Genomic DNA, 23,867 nt, shown 5'->3' on the forward strand with positions numbered 1-23,867 from the left:
CACAACATCGATAGCCTTTAGGAACTCTGGGCGAATCTCATCCACCCACTGGGCCTTGCCACCGAGGAGCTTTTTAACCACCTCGGTGACCTCAACCCAGAGATATGAGAGCCTGCCTCAGAGAACCCAGACTATGCTCTGTCATGAGAAGGTGTGTCGGTGGAATTGAGGAGGTCTTCGAAGTATTCTCCCCACCGGCTCACAACGTCCCGAGTCGAGGTCAGCAGTGCCCCATCCGCACTATAAACATTGTTGATGGTGCACTGCTTCCCCCTCCTGAGACGCCAGATGGTGGACCAGAATTTCCTCATTTTCAGTGTATTTTTTCACTGTCTTGTAGTCTTACAGTCCTTAACACAAATCAGCATTGTACTGTCCATTCCACCTTTATCGTTCAGGCAATGGAAGAGGCAATCCAATACGTGACATTATTAGATCAGGAGCAATTTCCTGACCCAATCCGATTACGAGCATACTGACCCTGTGCTGCTTTCGAATTATGTTATTACTGTGATTTACATGATCAGGACAAACTACTTTTAACAATACAATGCTCCAATATAATTTAAGAACTTTTCAATCACTCACAAATGCATCATGCGATTCCTCATTCAGTTTCATGTACTGTGAATTCACTGGAATAATTATCAATTGCATAAACTGTGATTATCATGTAAACAGGTGTCTGACAACATAACCATGATAATCATGAGCTCATGATTCTAATTATGTTGTTTGGAGGCTGCCCTGCAAGCAAACAAGTTAAGAGACATGCAGTGTGAGTGCTGTGTCCCTCACCAGTGTGAGGTAGACAACAGACAGAGCTTCAAGGGAAGCATGCAGTAAAGAGAGACAGACAGAGTCTATCAACCACCAGCCAGCAGTGGAGCTCCCGGCTCCCATTCATCCCTCAGATCCACCCTTGGTACAAACACACCGACAAATCATGGAAATGTATGAATGTGTGTGTGTGTGTGTGTGTGCAGATAAACCAAATTAACTGTCCCTTCCAAAGTCTTCCAACACAGTGACTCTTCTAACACTAATCCAGCTACTTGTTAACCTCGGCGGTTTACTCGTATTGTGTATGTAATGTAAGTTCCGTAATTTCTTGTGTATAATGCGCACCCATGTATAATACAAACCCCCAAAGTTGACCTCAAAATTCTGGAAACCCCTTCTATAATAATTTTGCTTCTACCAATATGATCAAAACATTAAGTATTATCTGTATTTTGTTAGTTTTTTTCAAATAATTATTCTGAAGTGAAACACTTTATTTGAACACTTAATACTTTATTTTTATTTACTTGCTCTTATTTTGAAAGTTAACAGCCATACCTTTATTTAGTAAATGACAAAACACACAGTTGTGCTCATATGTTTGATTACTCAGGCAGAATGTGTAACGTGTACATTTCTTTAAAGAAAACACAAAGAGCCAGGCGAAACACATTTCATTTTAATGGGATTCAAATTAAACCATCAAGCATTTCAGAAAAGCATTATCATTATACAAAAGATAACCATAACGAAATTAATGATGGTTGGTGTTCAGTCATTAGTCATATTTTAACTTTAAAAAAAAAATAAAAAACTATTTCACAAATTCTGCCAGGGTATGTAAACTTATGAGCACAACTGTACATATATGCAGTCATACGTACCCGTCATATTGGAATGAAAGTGTAGGCTACACCTTTTTCATAACCACTAGGTGGCGGTGGCATATTAGAATGCACGTGTACAGCTTATTCATAACCTCTAGATGGAGGCATATATTTATAAAATGGGAAGGTTTTTTTTCCATTTTCCCCATACATATGTATAATGCACACTATTGACTTTTGACATTTTGGGGGGGAAAATGCACATTATACACTGGAACTTACGGTATATGCAAAATACACCTTATGAACAAAAATACTGGGACACCAACCCATTAAACATTTCACATAAATTTATGAAACGTACAATTGTCACAACATGTCCTGTTTAATAATAACGATTCAGGAGGAACTACTATGACTGATTTAATCAATGAAGAGGTGTTCCAGTGGTATTAGTGCTTCCATCCATCCATCCATCCATTTTCTGAGCCGCTTCTGCTCACTAGGGTCGCAGGCGTACTGGAGCCTATCCCAGCTATCATCGGGCAGGAGGCGGGGTACACCCTGAACTGGTTGCCAGCCAATCGCAGGGCACATACAAATAAACAACCATCCGCACTCACATTCACACCTACGGGCAATTTAGAGTTGCCAATTAACCTACCATGCATGTTTTTGGGATGTGGGAGGAAACCGGAGTGCCCGGAGAAAACCCTCGCAGGCACGGGGAGAACATGCAAACTCCACACAGACGGGGCCAGGGACTGAACCCCGGTCCTCAGAACTGTGAGGCAGATGCTCTAACCAGTTGGACACCGTGCCGCCTTGCCATTACAATCATACTAAATTAACAAACTGATTGAAATGCCCTTGAAAACGATGGTATGATCTGTAAGCAAAACTTATTTAATGGTAAAAGTGTGTCATTCACTACAAAAAAGAATGTTAAGCGGGTATTTCTCTGTTATAATTTCTTATTTAAGTAACAATAACACTAATATAGTTAAGTGAGAAACTATGTTTGTCATGTTATTACACAATCCTTGTTTGCTTACAACAGGGAAGGTGGACTGTTGCGTGAATCATTTCAACAGAGCTGAGGTGTAACCGGTCACTTGTTTAAATTTTCGGTTTCCGTTGGGAATCATTCAGATGTTGTTGTTTTTTGCAAAAGAAAGTTGAGCCTTTATGTTCTTTTTGATCAGCCGTGGTTTTCGCCTTGAAACTCTGCCATGGATGCCATTTTTACCCAGTCTCTTCCTTACTCTTGTGTCATAAACACTTAACTGTGGCAAGGGATGCCTGCAGATCTTTAGAAGTCGTCCTGAGTTCCTTTGTGGCCTCCTGGATGAGTCATTGATGTTCTCTTAGGATAATCTTTCTAGGCTGACCACTGCTGGGAAGGTTCACCACTGTTCCATGTGTTCTCCATGTGAGGATAATGGCTCGCTCTGTGGTTCGCTGGAATCCTGAAGTTTTAGAAATTGCTTTTGTAACCCTTTCCGGACTGATAGATGTCAATTACTGTATTTCTCAACTGTTCTGGAATTTATTTGGATCGCGTTATTTTGTTGCAGCTTTTTTTTTTTAGATATTTTGCCCGACTGGATTTTGTTGGGACAGTATCTATTTAAGCGATTTCTTGATTGAACAGTTCTGGAGGTAATCAGGCTTCGGTGTGATCAGTGAAAATTAACCAAAAATTGTGATTAACCACAATTAATTAATGATTTAATAAGGGAGGTTGTCATGCTCTGTGCCCTGCAATTCGTTTTTGGAACTTGGGTGGCGCTTTGTGCCTCGCTTTTCCCTCTCTCTCGCCCTCTCCAGCAGTCATCACCTCCTCGCCCACGTACCTGTTTTCAATCAGGACTCATCACTGCCTGCATGTAAGCCTGCCAGATCCAGGAATCCAGTGCCAGAGTATTAACACTCGCCCGTGGTACAAAGCCTGACTCTCGTGATTCCTTCTCGTGTTCAATTGATTACTTGGCTACCCACATGTGTACTGATCCTCTTGTGTTGTGTTTCACCTCCAGTGTTACTTCCGTTTCACGCGCTTCGCTGCCCGTTCCTGTCGCGCCGTCCTGCTCTTTCACCTGCCCTCGCTCCCGCTTCCTGCACGTTCCTCGTTCCGACGGACCGCCATCACGCCTCGGATATACTACCCCTGAGCTACCCTCAAATAAACCACTCATCTACTTTCTCCACCGCCGTCTGCTTTTGGGTCCAGTCCAATATCATACGATTACTCATCATGACGGGGTCATTACTTTTTCCACAGAGGGCCAGGAAACTGAATATTTTTTTCCTTAATAAATGACATCACCATTTAAAAACAGCATTTTAAGTTCACTTGGGTTAGATTTGTCTTATATTTACATTTGTTTGATGATCTTTATCATTAAAGTGAGAAAACTATGCAAAAATATAATTTGAGAAGGGGCCCACTACTTTTTCATGGTACTGTATTTGTTGAATTTACTTTTGATCTGTTTGTTTGTATAACTTGTAAAAAGGGTTGTAAAAGAACATATCTGGCTTGTGTCTTAAGAGCATATAGTAGCATAATACGTCCAGTATACTCGAGTGATCTCTCTAACAAAATTGATCGCGAACAGCAACAACAAACACTCCATATCAACAAGTGATTGAAAATGCTAGCAGACTGTTGAGGCAGGGAGCAGGTAGAATCATATACACCAATCAATGTATACTCTTTCTATGTGTATTTGAAAAAGCAATCAATCATGATCCTCATATACTATAGATTTATATTCACTGGCCACTACACCTGCACACAATGAACTCCAACACAAGAAATATATCACAAAGTGTCTTACAAAATCCATTACACCTTTCGAATTATCGTATTTACGTACATGAGAAGAACAACATTAAAAAGAGTTGATGCAGTCAAGTTTCATACAGCTCTCTATATATTTTTTTTAAAATTAATATCTCTCCAGCAGTATAAATAAGAATTAAGTACAGTATATATGGCTTAGCAAAAGCATTGTGTGAATGTGTCTAATGTTGTGATTGCTGACTGTATCTCTTTCAAATGTGAAATATCTGTCTGGTTTCTCAGCTTGGACAGTTCAAATTGTGTTTAAAAAATATATTTCAAAAACTAAACTCATTTTGGTTCATTTCGCTCATGAGTACTCCTGAGAGGTAACAGCATGGTTTCACCAGGGGCGATTAAGATTCCCCGTAGCACACCAGCCTTTAGTCCTCCAAGTCCTACAAGCATTGCATTTGGCTCAAGCCACAGGAACCAAACAACACAAGGCAGGCTCCCGTGACTCCATTTTCTTTCTTTGGTGCCATGGTAAATGTGATGCAGAAAGTTCAGCTCAGTTTTGTGTGACAGCTGTAAGAAAATAAACTAACAGTGATTTCCTAATGGAAGGCTTCCTGAAGTAACAAGCGAGATTCAGAGATTGAAAATGAACTACACATTGTGAAGAAATCCCCAACAAGATATTGACAATAATCCTCTTACAATAGGCTGCAGTTCTTTGCCGGGGGAACAATACGCAGTTCTCTGCTCAATTGAGCTGCATACTAATTGGGTGATTATGAGGTCTAATTATCAGATAGCACTTGTCAAGGGGAAGCTGTGCAGTTTGCCCCCAGGACAATATGCAAAACAGAGACAACTGTTGTTCTACTCAAATGACACTCGGGACTCTCACTGTCCATGATACGGTAGTTTAAAGGAGACCACTTACTGACAGGTAGACATGCAACTACAGTGTAGATAATATAAATACACTAGATGTGACCCTTAAGAGTGATTAAACCCCATTGAAGTCATTGTCATTGCCACACATTGTAAATACATAATGAGTGGTAGATGAAATATGCATATTCTCTGAGGGGGCACATAGCAGCTGGATGAGAGAGGATTTTACCGAAAGGATATGCACTTGCCGAACTTGTGTCTCTCAGAACAATGACGGGAAATGTGTATGTGCTTCCAGGACAGGAGTGGACACGTTGTGAGCGGTGCTCCAACGTCCACATAAAATGAATCAAATGCTGCTTTCAGCTGTGGCTTCAGGAGGGAGCTTGTCCATGTTGCCAATCTTATACACTGTTAATAATTCAACATTTAATACAGAAACAGAGAGGCAATCTGGGGAGAAAAACAGCAGTGAATTATTGATTTGTATCTCTAATCTTGTCTTTGGATAAGAAGACAGTGACATAGTGGGAAATATGGATTTTTTTTTTTATCTTGCTCACTTCCTGTCCCTTGAGAGTATTCTCAATTAATTTAAAGAATTTGATTGCTGCTATCTTTAGAAATTGGTTAAATTTGCATCAAGGCAAAACTGTAACCTTCAGCCAAACACTCTTTACATTTCTTCCTCTTTCAATTTTCACTCCTCACTGCTGTGATGTATTGTAGGGTTTCAGAATGAGGCCCCTGAGGCTTTTGTCTCCTGCCCTCCAATTACCACCAATCTCACCTCGCTTTTTCCTCACGTCTGTCGTTATTAGACATCTACTACCTCTACCTCCACCAAAATCTACCATCAATATCATCTCTAGGTACTCATTTGTAAAGCATTCAATGCAGGAGAGGCATCGAATAATACACTACGTGCACTCAGTATAGTGTTTATTATTGCGGTTGTAGTTTTCAGTGCTGTAGAACTGTTTTGCATTACACTAACTACCAAAATGTTTAGAATATTTTAGTAACTGTAATGTATGTAAATAAAGCAACCAAAATATTATAAGCAAATCTAAATGAGATGCACAGCAGTTCCATATCACTACAATAATATGGTTCTAGTAAAATACAGCAGATTGATTTGATGTCTGGTGAACAAAGAGATATATAATCATGTGCTCCCTATGACTGGTACATTTTCACAGCATTTTCCTGCATGCGAGCCAGTGTGAAGAAGGTTCTGGCAGCCTCCCAGGAATGTTGCAGTTAAGGACACCATCAATGACAAATAGGTCCTCAGATTCAGAGGAAATAAAATAAGGGAATTGATCGCTCAGACTTATTTCAAGAGCTAAAATCAGAGTGGCAGCACAGTGTGACAGTGTGTTTTCTCATTTTCCACCACATTTATAACAATTTCAAGAGCTAAAATCAGAGTGGCAGCACAGTGTGACAGTGTGTTTTCTCATTTTCCACCACATTTATAACAATGTGTTTGTAGCAGGGTGGACAAAGTGTAATAATTTCATTTCATTGGTTGGTTTTAATTGCAGAGCCAAAAACAGCAGAAATACCATATGGCACTGCTGTCATCACCTATAGTTCACAATCACACACACCCCTTCGGTAGCACACAGCACGTCTGCAAGTGTGTGCAGCTACAGTGTGAGAAGATTAAAAACAAAACTCAAGCCTGGAGAAGGTTGCATGTTTTTAATAATATTATTCTTTCCCATTCCCACAGTGCTTTGTTTTCTCCCACTCATTGTTGTGGCAAACAGAGAATGTGCAACAAAACTGTTACGTTTTTCAGTGAATTGTGTAGGGAATTGTACAAAAAGTTTAAACTGGACTCTCAATGCTCGTTGGATATGTCAAAACCCACCAGTAACATACCACAAACATATTTCATAAAATCAGAAAAATAATAGTTTGTTATCCACAGAGGAAAACGGTGGTCACTCATTTCTGGGATTGAATTTGTATTTATTTTTTTCCCCTGACATCCCTAACTCCCAACTAGGGATGTATGATAATGTTTTTTTCCCACTGTGACTGACAATCGATAACTGCTTCTCCAAACTGATACCGATACCAATAACCGATCATTTTTTAAATAGTTTATATCAGGGGTCTTCAACGATTTCCAGGCCAAGGACTCCCAAGCAGAAGCGCGGACTCCCTATTTATTTATATTGTATATAATGGTGTTTTATATCAAACTAGTTGTGTAGTAGAATACCTTTTTATTCAAATAAAATATAATTAAAATAGTATTCAACAATGTCATATTATTTGTTATCATAACCAGTATTATACTGTATGTACATAACATGTAATATACTATAACAATAAGAATAAAAGAATGCCTTTTTATTGTTGCTTTACACAACTGAAATGAAATTGTAAGAGATGTGATGTAGAAATGTACTTTGTTATTGTGAAATCAATACTATAGTATTGATAATGCAATGAACTTTTTTCCCCTTCTCAAACTTGAATAATACACAGGTTCAAATATTCACGTTCTTTTTTTTTTTATTATAAAGTGCCGTAAAACAAGCCAAAAAAAATGTCATTCAACACACCACAGAAAGGAGTAATGTTAACAAGACGGACAATGAATAAATGGATTAAAAATAAATAAATTGCAAACTATGTGAAATCAGGCTTCAAAAGAGTCAAGAATTGAGACATTCTTTGAGCTTCCTGACTCTGTGGGTGTGTTGCTGGGTGAACATTAGTGGACAGCCATTTTCAGGTCTCTCTAGAGATGCTCAATTGTGTTTAAGTCAGGGCTTTGGCTGGGCTATTCAAGGACAGTCCCTGGGTTGCTCTGAAGCCACTCCTTCGTTATTTTAGCTGTGTGCTTCTGGTCATTGTCTTGTTGGAAGGTGAACCTTCGGCCCAGTCTGAGGTCCTGTGCACTCTGGAGAAGGTTTTCGTCCAGGATATCTCTGTACTTGACCGCATTCATCTTTCCTTTGATTGCAACCAGTCGTCCTGTCCCTGCAGCTGAAAAACACCGCCACAGCATGATGCTGCTATCACCATGCTTCACTGTTGGGGCTGTATTGGACAGGTCATGAGCAGTGCCTGGTTTTCTCCATACATACCGTTTAGAATTAAGGCCAAAAAGTTCTATCTTGGTCTCATCAGACCAGATAATCTTATTTCTCACCATCTTGGAGTCCTTCAGGTGTTTTTTAGCAAACTTTCATGGGGGCTTTCATGTGTCTTGAACTGAGAGGCTTCCGTCGGGCCACTCTGCCATAAAGCCCCGACTGGTGGAGGGCTCCAGTGATGGTTGACTTTCTAGAACTTTCTCCCATCTCCCGACTGCATCTCTGCAGCTCAGCCACGGTGATCTTTGGGTTCTTCTTTACCTCTCTCACTAAGGCTCTTTTTTCCCGATTGCTCAGTTTGGCCGAACGGGCAGATCTAAGAAGAGTTCTGGTCATCCCAAACATCTTCCATTTAAGGATTATGGAGGCCACTGTGCTCGTAGGAACCTTAAGTGCAGCAGAATTTTTTTTTGTAACCGTGGCCAGATCTGTGCCTTGCCACAATTCTGTCTCTGAGCTGTTCGGGCAGTTCCTTTGACCTCATGATTCTCATTTGCTCTGACATGCACTGTGAGCTGTAAGGTCTTATATCGACAAGTATGTGACTTTCCTAATCAAGTCTAATGATTATAATCAAACACAGCTGGACTCCAATGAAGGTATCGAACCATCTCAAGGATGATCAGAAGAAATGGACAGCACCTGAGTTAAATATATGAGTGTCACAGCAAAGAGTCTGAATACTTATGGCTGTTTGATATTTCAGTTTTCCTTTTTTAATAAATCTGCAAAAATGTCAACAATTATGTTTTTTCTGTCAATATGGGGTGCTGTGTGTACATTAATGAGGAAAAAAAAATTACTTTAATGATTTTACCAAATCGCTGCAATATAACAGAGTGAAAAATGTAAGGGGGTCTGCATACATTCCGTACCCACTGTAACACACGCTTTCACGGGCCACAGAGTCATTCTGCCCCTTTGTTTCCGTTGAAATTCAGCAGGCCGTTAAGCGGTGAGGGACTTGTCAGCTGCAACGCATCGCGAGGAGAAGGAGGGGTGGGGGGATTCCATGGTGCACCCATTGCAAGATGCAGCCATCGGCGGCCACAGCCAGACGATTTTTCCACCCTCGTCTTCCTGGCCTGCGACACGAGTTGCTGAAAGTCCTTCGCTGTTGAACGGACCATTCGCCGTATACTCTAACCGCTGTCAGGTTGGCATGAGGCCTCAGGGTCACAACACAACAGGCATGCAGCTAGACGGCAGAGACGTTAGCCCAAATAACACCAAACACATTGCACTTTAGGGTTTCGAGTTGTGGGCATACCTTAATGGCAAACTCCACGCTATACTGGTAGAACTGGGTCCATTATGAATGAGAAGTGGCAATTCTGCCGGACAGCCACTGCATGGAATAAGGGCGCTTGGTGTTTATACAGTGGGCGACAGACAGATATCGCGAGGATAGTTTTTAATCCGCCCACAAAATCAGGAAAAAGTAGAAGAGGAAAAAGAGTTTTATCAGTCTTTGCAATTGTTTTCAGCACTTCAAAATTATGTAATGTATTTAGAAAAAAAACAAGGATTTATGTTTCAAGGCAGTTTAAATGATATAAGAACGGATGATCATTCATTTCGATGTTTAATGAAATAAATTAGAATTTGCCGCTGGGCGCAGAGTGCCGGGGGCGAGGAGGAGTGTTGGTGCAGAGCAAGCCGACAGACACGCATCATTAGGGGATGATCGCTCGCGCTTGCCCTGTTGAATGAAGGAGGGTCATTGCGTGTTTTGATGTTAATTCAATTTGTAGATGATCTAACTTATTGTCCAGTGAGAAAACGTTGGAAAGGAAGATGCATAGGAGCGGCGTTTTTGCAGGGGTTAGCTTTTACCCGAGTTGTTAGCCCACCGCGACAACCGTGCATCTGCAAGGCCAAACAACCACCCCCCTTTCCGCGCTGCTCTGTCGGCTTGAGCTGCTACACGAGTCCGCTACTTTGTAGCTCACTGGGTCTTGCCAAGAGCTGTGCTGCAAAGGACGTGAAACTGTTGAGAGTGTCGTAGTTACGAACTCAAAAGTCACTGGATGATCATGTGAATATTGACTGTTTTTGGTGTCGTAGGCAAAGAATTTTGGTAAAAATATCCATGACTGTCACAAGCCAATGCAGCAGGAGTAGCAGCTCTCGACCAGTACCCCGCTGCATGAGGCGGCTCTTGTTATCGGTCCAGTTTTTTCGATGTCAAACCGATCAGTGTGCCGTCATTCCCCCTCTCTCCCAATATCGGGCTACCTGACCCTCCCATGATCAGCCCGATAGTTATAGTGCATCCCTAATCCCAACCATACTATTTGATGTGAACTCAATTGCCAAGTCGAAATGTGGCTGTTGGGTGCAGTCACAAGAGGCAATCTATTTCGTGCCTGAGCCCACTTGACACCTTAAGTCTGGAACATTTGGCTTGTGTTTGTTGAACTGATGGCAAACCCAAAAGGGCAGAATGCAATTTGAGTGCAGGCTGAGGAAGGAGGAATCTCGGCCAAGTACATCACGGTTCGAATGGCCAAGTGCTAGTACTCCGTTCGTGTTTATGGACCAAAGCATCTGTTATAACCTTTACAAATATTAACTTCTCTCCTAATAGGGCAGCTAAAACCAACTGACACACATACGGGAAACGACCCTTCAGAGGGCCATGTTGTTTCTGGGCGGTCTCTGGATTTAGGCCATGCAGTCAGATTGATGGGTTAGATGCAACAGAACTTGATTCAACTATTGGCAGACAGCCAAATATCTTTATTAAGCTCAACGCTGATGAAAAAAAACTGCCTCATTGAAGAGGTTGACATCATACATACAGAGGTTACTAATGCTAAACAAAAATACCCCTGGGAGTCCCACAGCTGAGTCTTAAATACAGCAGATCTTACATTCCAGTGCCATCCATGCTTCATAATGTGTGGATCTCTGGTTGTTGTGCACCTGGCAAACAGGCATTTTAGTGGATTTATACTTTTTTTTTTTTATCTAACTTTTCCAGGATTCTTGTTTTCATTTGAGCCAAGGTTTGGGGATCGAGAAAACAAATAAGTGTTCATCTCGAGCATTAGGGTTAATCTTTGAAGAGATTAGAAGTAATCTGACATTAAGGGAAATGTTCATAACGAGACGAGGAGGTTATAAGGTCATAACCAAGGCTGAGATATAAATGTACACTAGGTCCAATAATCATACACTTGCCTTCGGTCTTTATAACCTTTCAGGAACCCACATAAAAAGATGAGAGATATAATCTTGACCTTCTGAGGTAGACCTCTCTTTAACTCCTTTGCAATATAATCTCCAAACACATCATCACCATCACTGTGTTACCACAGCTCCCCTACACTGAATATTTTTACTGCCCTTTTTGTTAACCCTGCTTTTACACCAGTGTAAATCCTCAGATTCCTGACAAATGCCTTAATTTTTAAAACACTGGTGCAACCTCACCATTTAAAGTCTTCTAAAGCAAACCATGACTCTCTCACTACCCCCCAGCCGATCTACTCGCGTCTCCTCCTCAACTTCATTCAGGTGAGATCTAATTCACTGATGAATAATGGATTGGTGGATAGAAGAAATGTGAGGGTTCTTTTTCCTTCTCAAAAGTGATGGCTGTAGTGCTAATACAGGGTAACATGCATTGGAGATGAGCCTAGGGACCTCCCACTCACTTTGTCTGTCTGACGCCCGAAGCATCTCTCTACTACTCTTCTCTATCGGTTTATGCCTTTTTTTTTTTACCTGCACGCAAGCTACGAGATCCATTTAGGATTGCTCTGCATTGTTTTTTGTTCAATTTTCTTGCTTCATTTTGTCCATAATTGTCACATAGGACATAAACAAGTTTACTGCTGGATAGCTTTTTGACCAATTACCTATCACCCTTTCATCGTTCATTACCTCAATTCGATTACTTCCTGACCTTGGGAGAGAAATCTCATGCTTGCATTCACCCTGACCCTCCCATGCTCACCTCCTCTCTAATACCCTTAGAAGCCTCATCAAACAGACAGCTGCATCAAAAAAGCCCCCTCCCTCCTGTACTGCTTTGTTGGCTTCAACATGGCACCTAAACCTGGTCTAGTACAATTAAAGCCACCCTTCAAAAGAGAAAAGAGCTTGCACCAGCATATTCAACAGGGTCCATTTATTCTATACATCTTATTGTCTAATGGCACCAGGATGTTGAGGAAATGTATCAAAGCCATCAATTAGCATTGGGAAGTAAGAATGCCATCAATAATGCAGCCTGATGAGTGACCCTGGCTGCCCTGAAACTGTCTTGTGAGCACTCCTGTCTGTCTACCTGATTGGCAGCGTGTGTGACTGGCTACATTTCTTAATACATACGTCCAACTGTACACCTGACAACAACTGTCTATCTTTATGACACACAATTGAAAAAATATATTGGTCATTTGTAAGACAAAAACACACTAGCTTATGTGGCAAATGAAGATTAGCCTCAAAGGGTGCCGCTGAGACGGTAATAACAGATATTCCATCATACTAATCAGCCTCGCTTCTCATTATTTTGGTCAACAACAGGTGACTAAATGCCAGGTGAGCCACAATAGAGGAGCTCAATGGCTGCTGCCTGGAAGGTGAAAGAACAATGGTAAACACATATGTTCAATTACTGATTTGAAACATGATTGTATCTTAAAATTCATTACTATTCCAACTATCAGTCTTGTATCCTGCTCGATTGTAATGATTACAAACACTTTGTCTAGAAATGATGACCACTCAAATAAATGTTATTAATACTTCACAACCTTAAGGGGTGCAAAACAGCAGTCTGATCTCTCATCAAGGAGAACAAAAATAATTTAGACACCTCTTAATTAACTACTCCAGAAGTGTTTCCTAAATTTTATTGAACCAAGGCATATATTTTTACATTCAAAAAATTATACAGCACACCACCAAACAAAAATGTCATAAAAAGTATTTACTATATGCTGAAATAATGATAAGCTTACCTCAATTTACTCAAAAACTTAGAGTGAATTCTGGGCATGTTTAGTTCAACACAATACTGATGCGATAATATGGAAGATATTAAAGAAAGAGATACACCCAGTGAGATCTTCAACAGCTCTGAATCTCTCTTTTTTGTTTTCATTTTTTGCAGATGTAACGGTTGCAATCGTGCACCGTCCAGCCACTCAGGGGTTTGAATCCGTGTCGCCACCACATCACCAGTTGGAAGTCGAGTGAAAGCCCTGGGCCGCCAAGTCAGTGGCCAGCACCCTCTTTTAAGGATTGGAGAGTGAGGTTTCTCAAAGTAACGCGACCCTAACCAGGATAAGCGGTGTTGAAAATGGATGGATGGATGGATGGTTTCTCAAAGTACTGTACATTCGCACCGTACCATCCGTTATACACACATGCTTGAAAAGATATACTAAAGCTAAAAAAAATAAATAATAAATATATATTTTTTAAAGACCAATTAAGTGTAACTGCATCATTTCCCCTGGCAAAATTGATGATCTCTGTTGGCTCACTAATGTGCCATGGCACAGTGGTTGGGAATCATTGAATTAGAGAATGTGATTGACCACATAGGTCAGTTTAAATCTGGATTATTAATCAAACCAAGACATTTTGGACTATCCTATGCTTTCAACTTTGTGGGAACAGCTTGGGGAAGGCTCTTTTCTGTTCCAGCATGCCTGCCTGCGTGCATAATTTCAAGGCTCTATGAGTTTGGTGTGGAAGAACTCAAACATATTTGGGATGAACTACAACAGAGCGAGGTTCTCTCTCAGGTCCAACATCAGTGACCTCTTACCTCACAAGTCTTCCTGAAGAGTGTAGGCTGAAAACGGAGGACCAATGCCATACGTTTTGCCCTACTTCACAAATGTTTGCTCATGTAGTATAATTACTGGGGTGGGACATAACATATTGGAGGCAACATAAATTTACAGTAAATCCCATAAATTTTTACTCTAAATTATAAAACAAAATAATAGGCATGCACACAAAGCAATATGAGCATCCTATGTTTACCCATGGCTCCACTCTTATAATATTATTAATTTGACTACATAAACCATGAAAAGCCCTGTAGGAATATTGCTGACAGACGAGCCACATGAGACCAGTGAAAAGACAGAGAGGTTTACGACTCTTATTTTGACTTACCATAGTCATTACAATTTAGTCTTTGCTTGACGTGAGTCATGCCCTCTCTGAGAATCAAAGACTTTTGATTCATATGGCAATCCATTCCTGTCACAGACAGTACCATGTGTATATGTGCATGCCCACATCATCACATGTCATGATATGGGAAAGGCATCTGTAGAGCAGGACAATAAATGGGTGATTGGAGCGAATGAGTCAGGGGGTGAGTTAAAAGATTAGAATATGCTTCATAAACATAATAATTTATGGGATATGCAGCAAGTGTACTTGCACGCAGATTCCTGTTAAAGCTGGGTTTTAATTATGCAGCGCTTTTGTTGTCAGCTCGTTAATAGTCAGCGGAGCTAATTGAATTAAACTAAAGCATAACTCACAGTAAAGGTTTACAACAGTAGGAATCAGAGATCCAACCAGATTTTCCTGCCTTAATCTTGCTTGCTTCAGAACATCGGGACAATGGTGTTTTGATTACATGGTGTTTTGATTGATCTACACAAGAACCAATAAAGGGACAAGGGAAAGAGGCCGAAATTATCTTAACGAGGGCCGAGAGGGTAAAACAGAGGCTCACAGATACAGTAACGTCCATGTGTTTGTCTACAACAAGCCTTCTTAATTACTGTATATTCATCTGAGTAATTAATGTGCTACAACTTACAAGAGGAGAACATTTTATCTCGCACAAATAGAAATAAGGCCAAATATGTCCATTCAAACATTGTCTGACTAGTTGTATATGTGTTTTACGTAATATAAATCAGTTAAAGTGATGAGTATACAGTGCCCTCTAAAAAAGCTTGATGTGCTGGCGGCACACAAAACCAACAACAAACCTCCATCTTTTCAGTCAAGGAAGACAATATGCATATTAATCAAAGTGAAATTATCGTCCCAAGTGTGCTCGATGTTAGATGAGAAAATAGTGTGTACAGTGGAACCTCTAAAATTTAAAAAAAATTGTTAATCCAACCAAAATTTCCAGGACAAATATGCCTTAAAGGTTGCATGAAACTTCTGTGATGGAAAAACTGTCAGGCAAATAACTTTTAGTTAGATTTGTTAAAAGAGTGATTATGACCAGTAGTACTTGATAAATGTGATCTGTGAAAAAAATCTGCCATCTTTGGCCCCATCTTGTGCCTCTAATTTGATATAGCTGGTGTCGGACCAAAACCTCCTTTTCATATTTTTTCTAAGGTCTGTTATTATCACGCATTATTGGCAAACCTGGGTGTTGAAAATGGCTTGCTCTATTTGACGATGCAATGTTAATGGCTCTACAAACATGGCGTTTTTTTGGTTTCCTGAAAAGTGATGGTTTTGGAGATGTGAGGATTTCGCTTTGTTCGAGAAAAACAAAAGAAACCACTTCGCTCAAGAAAAACAAACAATCAGAGACAGCAGGCGTGACTTACGAGGTGTCAATCATTTGTCACGCATTGGCGGGCACACTCATCTCAAAGCACACTGCCATGTCCTCGCGCTTACCTGTTACTTCATTACCCCCAAAAAAGGACCTCATTCGTAATCGAGTGTTACTACTATAACACTAAATGTTATAGTTTTGAAGTTATCTCTTTTGTGAGGTGGTTTCTTGCAAACCTCCCCTTTAACCACTACATTCTTTAAAATTGATTATATAGTTATTACAGGTTTTATTAAGGCAACAGTTTGACTAGTGTCCCAAATGGATTGCGTCTATCTTAGAGGTTCTACAGTACAATAAAACTTACATATTCTATTTGTCTATTTCATCAGATTACTGGTTGCTAATGGCCAATATCATACTTTTCCAATACAATTTGCCCTTATTCAACTTTAATAATGGTTGGCAAATTGTGTGTAGTGTATAAAAGCAGAAAATGCTTCTGCAATATTTTATCATGTTTGTCTTCAGGAACAACATCTCAACCACAGAAAAATGTGTTTGGTTCAAGTCAATAACAACACTAGCGGGATCTGCTGCTGGCTTCATAACACAGCTTCTCTTTTTAAAAAACACCAAACGATACATCACAAAAATATCTTCCACAAAAAATATCATTGTTGATATTCAAGCATTTGTGTACTTTCTATGTGCAAAGATTTTGACTTGGAGAGAGAGTAAAACATCATTATAATAACACAGCATGAGTGACAGGGTCCGATTGCTACTGATTGATTGATCCTGTCAGTGTTCATAAAAGCCACACACAACTACTCTTGTGACAAATAGAAAGAGGCAAAGCGGTCACCCATGATCGCAGCGCCAATTTGAGACAGGAAGCCTTCGATCATACCAGCTGAGCTACAGTGGCACAATCCACTGCGCTCCAACTCAGTTGTGCTGTCAGATAAGTAATAATTGAAAAATCTGTTAATTGTTGTGGTTGAAGTTTACTGTGGTGTAGAATTGCGCTACATGATACTGAGAGGTTTGCCTAGTGAGTAGAAGTTTTCCCTTTTCATGTAGTTACACAAGGATGCCAATTATAAGGAGTTAGCTCTTGGTGTGATGCAGTGTAGAAATCAGATTTATCCTGCCACAAGCTTACAAAGAAGCTAGTGAACATTCAGATGGAATTCAAAACCACCTCAACGGTTAATGGTTAAACAGCAGCCTTAAAATAAAGACGACACTAATGTGTGAAGTGTTGAAGTGTACAAACACTCAGACACAACTCCCACACACTTACTAACTGTTTAACATCATCACCTTTTGAAGATGGAATCACATTATATTTACATGATGCTCAGCTGGAAGTGTACACTAGGAGGCGCACACACACGGACATAAGCAACATTTTGCACAGCAGTAACCACATCACAAAGTCTCCGGTGTGAAACTAAAGAACATGTACTCAAAAATCTAAAATTAAAACAAATGCTTGACATTCTGGCAGTCCAGCGGCAAATATTAATTACAGCCACCCTATCTCACAAGCACAGGCAGTTTTTGCATTCTATTGTGACAACATAACTTACCAGGACATACCACTAATATTTGCTGGATGTTATTTTGAGCCACTTTTTGTAGACTGCACTAAGTACACAACAAGTACAACTTCTTTTTTTCCCCCCATTAAAATAAAGACACTGATTTTTTTGTCAAATTAGCCAGAGGTTGCTCGAGCTTGCAGTATGTTAGTGACGACTGGCACTATTTTTAGCTGATGTAAGGAGGTTATTCTGGAGAACCCCAACCTGTCCTAAAACAGTGGGCAATGTGTACAGAAGTATGTGTGTGATTTGTTTACTACAGGGAATCCTCTTACCTTCTGTAGATGGGGCTTGGTCCTGGGATGCATAAAGCATATCCTTGAATGCCTAATGATGAAAAGAAAAACAGATCTTCAACTCTCTGCAAACACTGATTCAAGCAACATAACAGAATTGTTTATACTGTAGGAGAGGAACTGCCCATACCCCATGTACAATGAGTCTAAGGCAGGGGTGTCAAACTCAAATTCAGAGTGGGCCAAAATAAAAATTTGGGACAACGTTGCGGGTCAAACTCAATATTTAATGAAAAATCACTGAGATGTGCATTTTTCCCTTCTCTGCACAAATGTAACGTTAAAGTTTATCATACGACAACAAACTTACATTTTGCTTAAACACTGAATCTGAATCTTTGATATTATAAAAACGAGAAATCAAATTTGCAATAAAAGACATCAGTGGTATTTGTTTGTTGTTTTGTATTTAAATAGATAACATGAATTCTTCTGTCTCTCCATCTTCAATTTGTCTATCTCCAACTACCACTTTTTGATGTAAATCTTTTTTCAAAGGCCAACAACAATACAACCCAAAAAAAATAAGAATGTCTTTCAATAAAAATCCAAACTTCAAACTATTAACAGTCCCTGCCTAGGAGTTGATAAAGGGCATTAAAAAAAAACTATTAAATTATGTTAGATTCTTTGTCACAGCCATGTTGCTCCACACACGACAAACAGGTCTGTCTTTTACTTTAGTGAACAGACAATCTGCCTCCCACCTGTCTTGAAAGTTAACCGTTTTCCATCTTTCATTTGGCCATTTTTGGGAAGGGGAAGTGTAAATTTGCTCGAGGAGACTGGTAGCATAGTTGCTAAAGACTGGAACAGAAAGGGAAGGGGCGCTCGCCGGTCAAGAATGATGGGCCAACACACTAGCAAAGCATTCTGGGATTTGTAATATTAGTGGCGTATGTGCTATATACTGGCGGGTCAGCTCTAATACACATTTGATATGGTCTTGCGGGCCAAATATAATTACATAGTTGGCCAAATTTGGCCCCCAGGCCTGAGTTTGACATATAAGGTCTAAGGTATATTAAATGCCTTTATCAGACAAGCTGATGTACGAAAAAAAAAAGATTCTATAGTGAAGCGGTAACAAGGGCCACAAGTTTAAAAGATTACTTTATACGTCATAGTTTTGACTAAGCCATCAAACTTAAGAGTGAATATAAAAAGTCTGCACACCCCTGTTCAAATGTCATGCTTTTGTGCTATGACAAATAAGACCATTACAAAAGGTTTTTCATCATTGATGTGAACTATAACCTGTACAACTCAATTGAGAGAGGCCGACACCAACATTGAAGGAGCTGCAGGAATTTCTGACAAGTACTGGCTGTTTAATACATGTGACAAAAATCTCCCATCTTCTTCATATGTCTGGGCTATGGGATAGGGTAGCAAGACAGAAGCCTTATCTTCCAGAGAAAAAAATCCAAGCAAGGCTACATTTGGCAAAACACACTTGAAATATAATTTCTAATTAACGAGAATGAAGCGTGGTGGCAGCTGTTTTTTTTTTTCAGGCTTTAGTCAAGTTGGAGGGAATTATGAATAGTTCCAAATAGCACTCAATGTTAGCACAAAACCTTCAGGCTTCTGCTAGAAAGCTGAAGATAAAGAAGAACTTCATCTTTCAGCATGATTGACCCAAAACACACATCTAAATTAATGGCTTCACTTAGAAGATTAAGGTTTTGGAATGGCCCAGCCAGAGTCCAGACCAGTCGAACACCAAAAAAGACTGAGTGCTGTAATAAAAGTCAAAGGGTGCTGCAAGAAAGTATCACTTTGAAGGTGTGAAGATCCATTATGCAATCAGGTTTTTGTAAAAAAAAAAACATTATTTTTCCCTTGAAAAGATTTCAGTTTTCAATTGAGTTGTACCAGTTATCAAATCAGTTAATCAAAACTTTATTTATATAGCACTTTTCATGCATGTGAAATGCAGCACCAAGTGCTGAACATAGTTATGCAGACACACACACACACAAACACACTATTGCACATGCGTCTATACACACCCGCAGAACCATAAAATGCAAGAGAATGAAAATAAATGAATAAGTGATATAAGGAAGTACTATTTTACTGAAGGTTACGGGTTATAGGTCACATTAAAAGGTGGAAATTTTTTTAAATCATATATCTTATATAATATATATAAAATAAAATAAAATAAAAATTATTTACATCACAAAAACCTGGCATTTGAACTGTGGTATGAAACCCTATATCCACATGTGGAATATATTATAGGGAGCTGACTAATGGAACAACTTGAATCGATTGCAAAACAATTTGTATTTGGACTTTTGAAAAAAAACTATGTCATGTGATGTACTACTATCTTATCAAAACTAATCTTCTTTCAGCAGATTTGGCATACACTGACACAAAACACTAACGGGAGGGATCCACTCCCGCAGATGAATGAACTGGTTCCCTGTAGGAAGACTGAACGTCAAAGATAATGGATGAATGAAAGGAGATATAATTAATGGTGGCTCGTTTCAACAGATCGGTGGCAATCAGAGGACTGCAAATGGTTCTTGTTTCTTAAGAATAATAAACATGCATTTGCAAGTAAATCGTCCTACCAGATTGAAAAATATGTCAGGGGTTTCAACTTTCACATTCATAGTGGATGCAAATGCATAACAATGAAGGGATTGTACAATCACATGATCGGAGTACTCAGAATCCAAGTGCTCCTTTTTCACATCAAGAGTGCCGTGTGAGTCACTGAGTGTGGAGGTGGACTGTTGTGTGTTAGGCCATGTCCACATGTAAATGTAACTGATCTAAACACAGAATTGTTTCCAGAGCTGCCAACCCATAGAAATTCACTTCAACAACAATTTCAACAAATTTCTCTGAATTCCCATATTTTCCAAATTTTGTCAAGAACATTACCGCGGGACACGTGTTGCATACTGTTCAATTGCATAACATAATCATTATCTGAGTCTATAGATTAATTTGCCTTCACCAATTCCGTTTGCAAGTCTATTACATCAGATTAATCAGATCTCAAAAGTAATTAAAACTCAGCACTCTTTTTGCAAACAAACAAATAACTTTCTGACAGATTGAGTTGGATAGTTTATTCATGGACAATAGTTTGTGTCTAAGTTTGTGAATGTACCAGTACTTGTATGTCTTCTCTTGCATGCCATTTAGATTATATATTTATATTTCCTATATGCACTATTGCTACTGAATATGATTGCATTTTCCCCATTATCGGACAACTAAAGGTTATTTACCTTATGTTACAAGTATTTATTATTAATAATAATATCCTTTTAACCTGAACCAGTACTCAGATGTCCCCAGTGACGTATTCATTCATTTCCGATTCAGAGGCCATGAATTAATTTACATTTATATCTCCCGACATGGGCGGTACGGTGGTCGACTGGTTCGCACATCTGCCTCACAGTTCTGAGGTCCAGGGTTCAAATCCGGCCTTGCCTGTGTGGCGTTTGCTTGTTTTTCCCGTGCCCTGTGTGGGTTTTCTCCAGGTACTCTGGTTTCCTCCCACATTACAAAAACATGCATGGTAGGTTGACTGGAGACTCTAAATTGCCCGTAGGTGTGCATGTGAGCATGAATGATTGCTTGTCTATATGTGCCTGGCGATTGGCTGGCGACTAGTTCAGGGTGTACCCCACCTCTCGCCCAGAGTCAGCTGAGACAGGCGCAAGCACACCCACGACCCGAGTGAGGATAAGCGGTATGGAAAATGGATGGATGGAGCTCCAGACGCATATTAATTGGCTTGTTATTCTGTTGTTACTCTCTGCGATAACGTGGTTCCAGCCAGACCTGTGTGACAAGTGTACTGTATCACCCAATCACTTATCACAGAGTTTTGCGATTTCATGATATAATAGCATAGCAATTAGCATCATGCTTTTCCATCTTTTCCTAACCCCTCCTCGTCCTTCTCTTTGTGATAACGTAAAGGATACGTATAAGAAGCATGGTAAGAAGTGTAGTTTATTTACTCATAAAATGTAAAAAAATAAAATAATAAAATAGCATGCCCCCTAGCAGCTTTTTTCTTCTTTTTTTTTAAAACAATTTAGTGTTTATTTCATCAAATTCATTTATGAAATTTTCGACACGACCGGACACAGCGGTGTACGCTGTATTTTTCCCACCGTCAATATCTGGAACAATCGCTGTTACAGCCATAATGTAACGAAATGCGGACATTCCGTAACAGTTGGCAGCTCTGCGTTTCAAGAAATGTCTGGGGGAAATAAAAACGCTGAAACACTGGTATATGTGCCAGAATTGTGTGGCACTGTCATGTTGCCACGGGAAGTTACTAAAATCAGAATAGGAAGCTGCGCCATGCAAACAAACTAACAGTAATGGTGGTGAATGCAAAGGGAGGAATAAAGGAGACATTTGTGTGGACTGAATATTTGTGGAGAATTTGCTGGAAAGGGAGTTTCTGCAGCACGACTCCAACACGTGTAAGCCACCATTGTTGTTGTTAATGTTGGGAGTGTTCACGTACGGTCACATGATAACTGGCACAACCGTGTAGTTGTTTCAGGAAAGATGTGTATGTGCTATAAACACGGCGTTTTGAGATTTATCCGCTCTGGGACCTGGTTTTAAAAATGGTCAGGACTCGGGTTCCCAAAATGCCGGCTCCATGTGGACGGAATGCAGAAACGGTAAAAAAAAAACTTTGGATATACACTGAAATGTTTTTCTGTCTTGATGGGGCCTAAATGGCAGCTTGGATTGTTGCCCCTACATTTCTGCTGTGAACCACATGAACTGAATTCACTGAAGCCTAACCCACTCCCAATACTAATCGAGAAAAAAATACATATTCAAATCCAGTCAGGGCTGGGTCGATATCCATTCAGAAGGAGGCATTGCCATGGTGATGGAAGTGATAGGAAATGGGTGGGGTTAGCCCTTTGGGGAATTGTGATAAACCTGCAGGCTTGCCAGTTGGCCTAATCAGTGTTGAAACCTGTAGACAATAACTAATCCAAGCCTTATGGAGGCCATGGCTCTAAATGATGATGCATTAATGTAATACATACTTACTGGACATTACATGCTTGTGCAAGTACCAAACACTGTAGCCTCTAGTCAATGAAATATCAGCATGGATTTCTACTAATCCTCTGCAACACGTTCAGTGGCCAACAAATGTATTTTAGTTGTGAATGGTCAAATCAACCCACTCAGATGTTCAAGGAGATGAGAGTGTTTGTCTGAAGAGTTATGCAGCTCAAAAAGAATCATTGGCATGATTCTGAGCCTGAGCGGATCCCTGTGAACTTGTGAAGAAGTCAGGGAGGATGGTGAAAGAGGACCAGGAGGAGGAGGGGGAGAAAGGGCAGGTCTGGGACCAGATGTCATCCCAGTGGGGGAGGAAGGACTAGGTGAGGATGGAAGGAGGGAGAGCGCTTAGAAAGGGGGGGCTCTCAGCAGTTGCCTTGCCAATGCCTGTTGTCTACATCATGTTCATATTGTTCAAACATGCTGATAAATCGCACTTGCACAGAGTATGAAGAATAATACACATTTTATAAGTAATTTACACGACATGTGCAAGTCTTCCTCAAATTGAAACCAAATTGGTAGTGGACAAAGCTCTACAGCACATACACTGGAATAATTCAGTCAGGTACTTGCTTTAAATGCAAATATCATCACTCTGCTTGTTTGCATTGTAAACGCAAGCCTCCACATCCACTCTCTACCTCCTCCTCCTCATTATCATCACCATTATTGAAGGTTACATGAGTGATTAGACTGCAGAGGTAAATGCATAAGTGGCCTTGGTCGCCCACGCGGAGCATGCATGAACATGCATGCACACGCGCACACGCACACACACTTGCTCACACGTCAAGGCAAAAAACACGTCTCACATCCCAAAAAACTCAGTCACTATTCTGGATTACAGCCTAGAACAGAAGGTTATTGACTCCATAGTTACATCTCTATCTCTGTTCTTGGCCAGTAGCCTCTAGAGTGGACTACA

The 23,867-nt window shown here is 40.1% G+C and overlaps 1 protein-coding gene across 3 annotated transcripts in view; it reads right to left on the reverse strand.

The window, feature by feature from the left end:
* The window catches only part of xpr1a (xenotropic and polytropic retrovirus receptor 1a), an 87,969-nt gene that overhangs the window by 61,495 nt on the left and 2,607 nt on the right, over window positions 1-23,867 (reverse strand). For all 3 annotated transcript variants that reach the window (XR_009769065.1, XM_061684252.1, XM_061684254.1), the window contains exon 2: window positions 17,828-17,879. Coding sequence is in view for 2 of the 3 variants with exons in the window: in XM_061684252.1 (XP_061540236.1) it covers window positions 17,828-17,879 (52 nt within the window). In the remaining variant the exon portion in view is untranslated. The remainder of the gene's footprint in view (window positions 1-17,827; window positions 17,880-23,867) is intronic.

This window comes from Phycodurus eques, chromosome 8 (assembly GCF_024500275.1).
Source record: "Phycodurus eques isolate BA_2022a chromosome 8, UOR_Pequ_1.1, whole genome shotgun sequence".
NCBI classification, from domain to species: domain Eukaryota; kingdom Metazoa; phylum Chordata; class Actinopteri; order Syngnathiformes; family Syngnathidae; genus Phycodurus; species Phycodurus eques.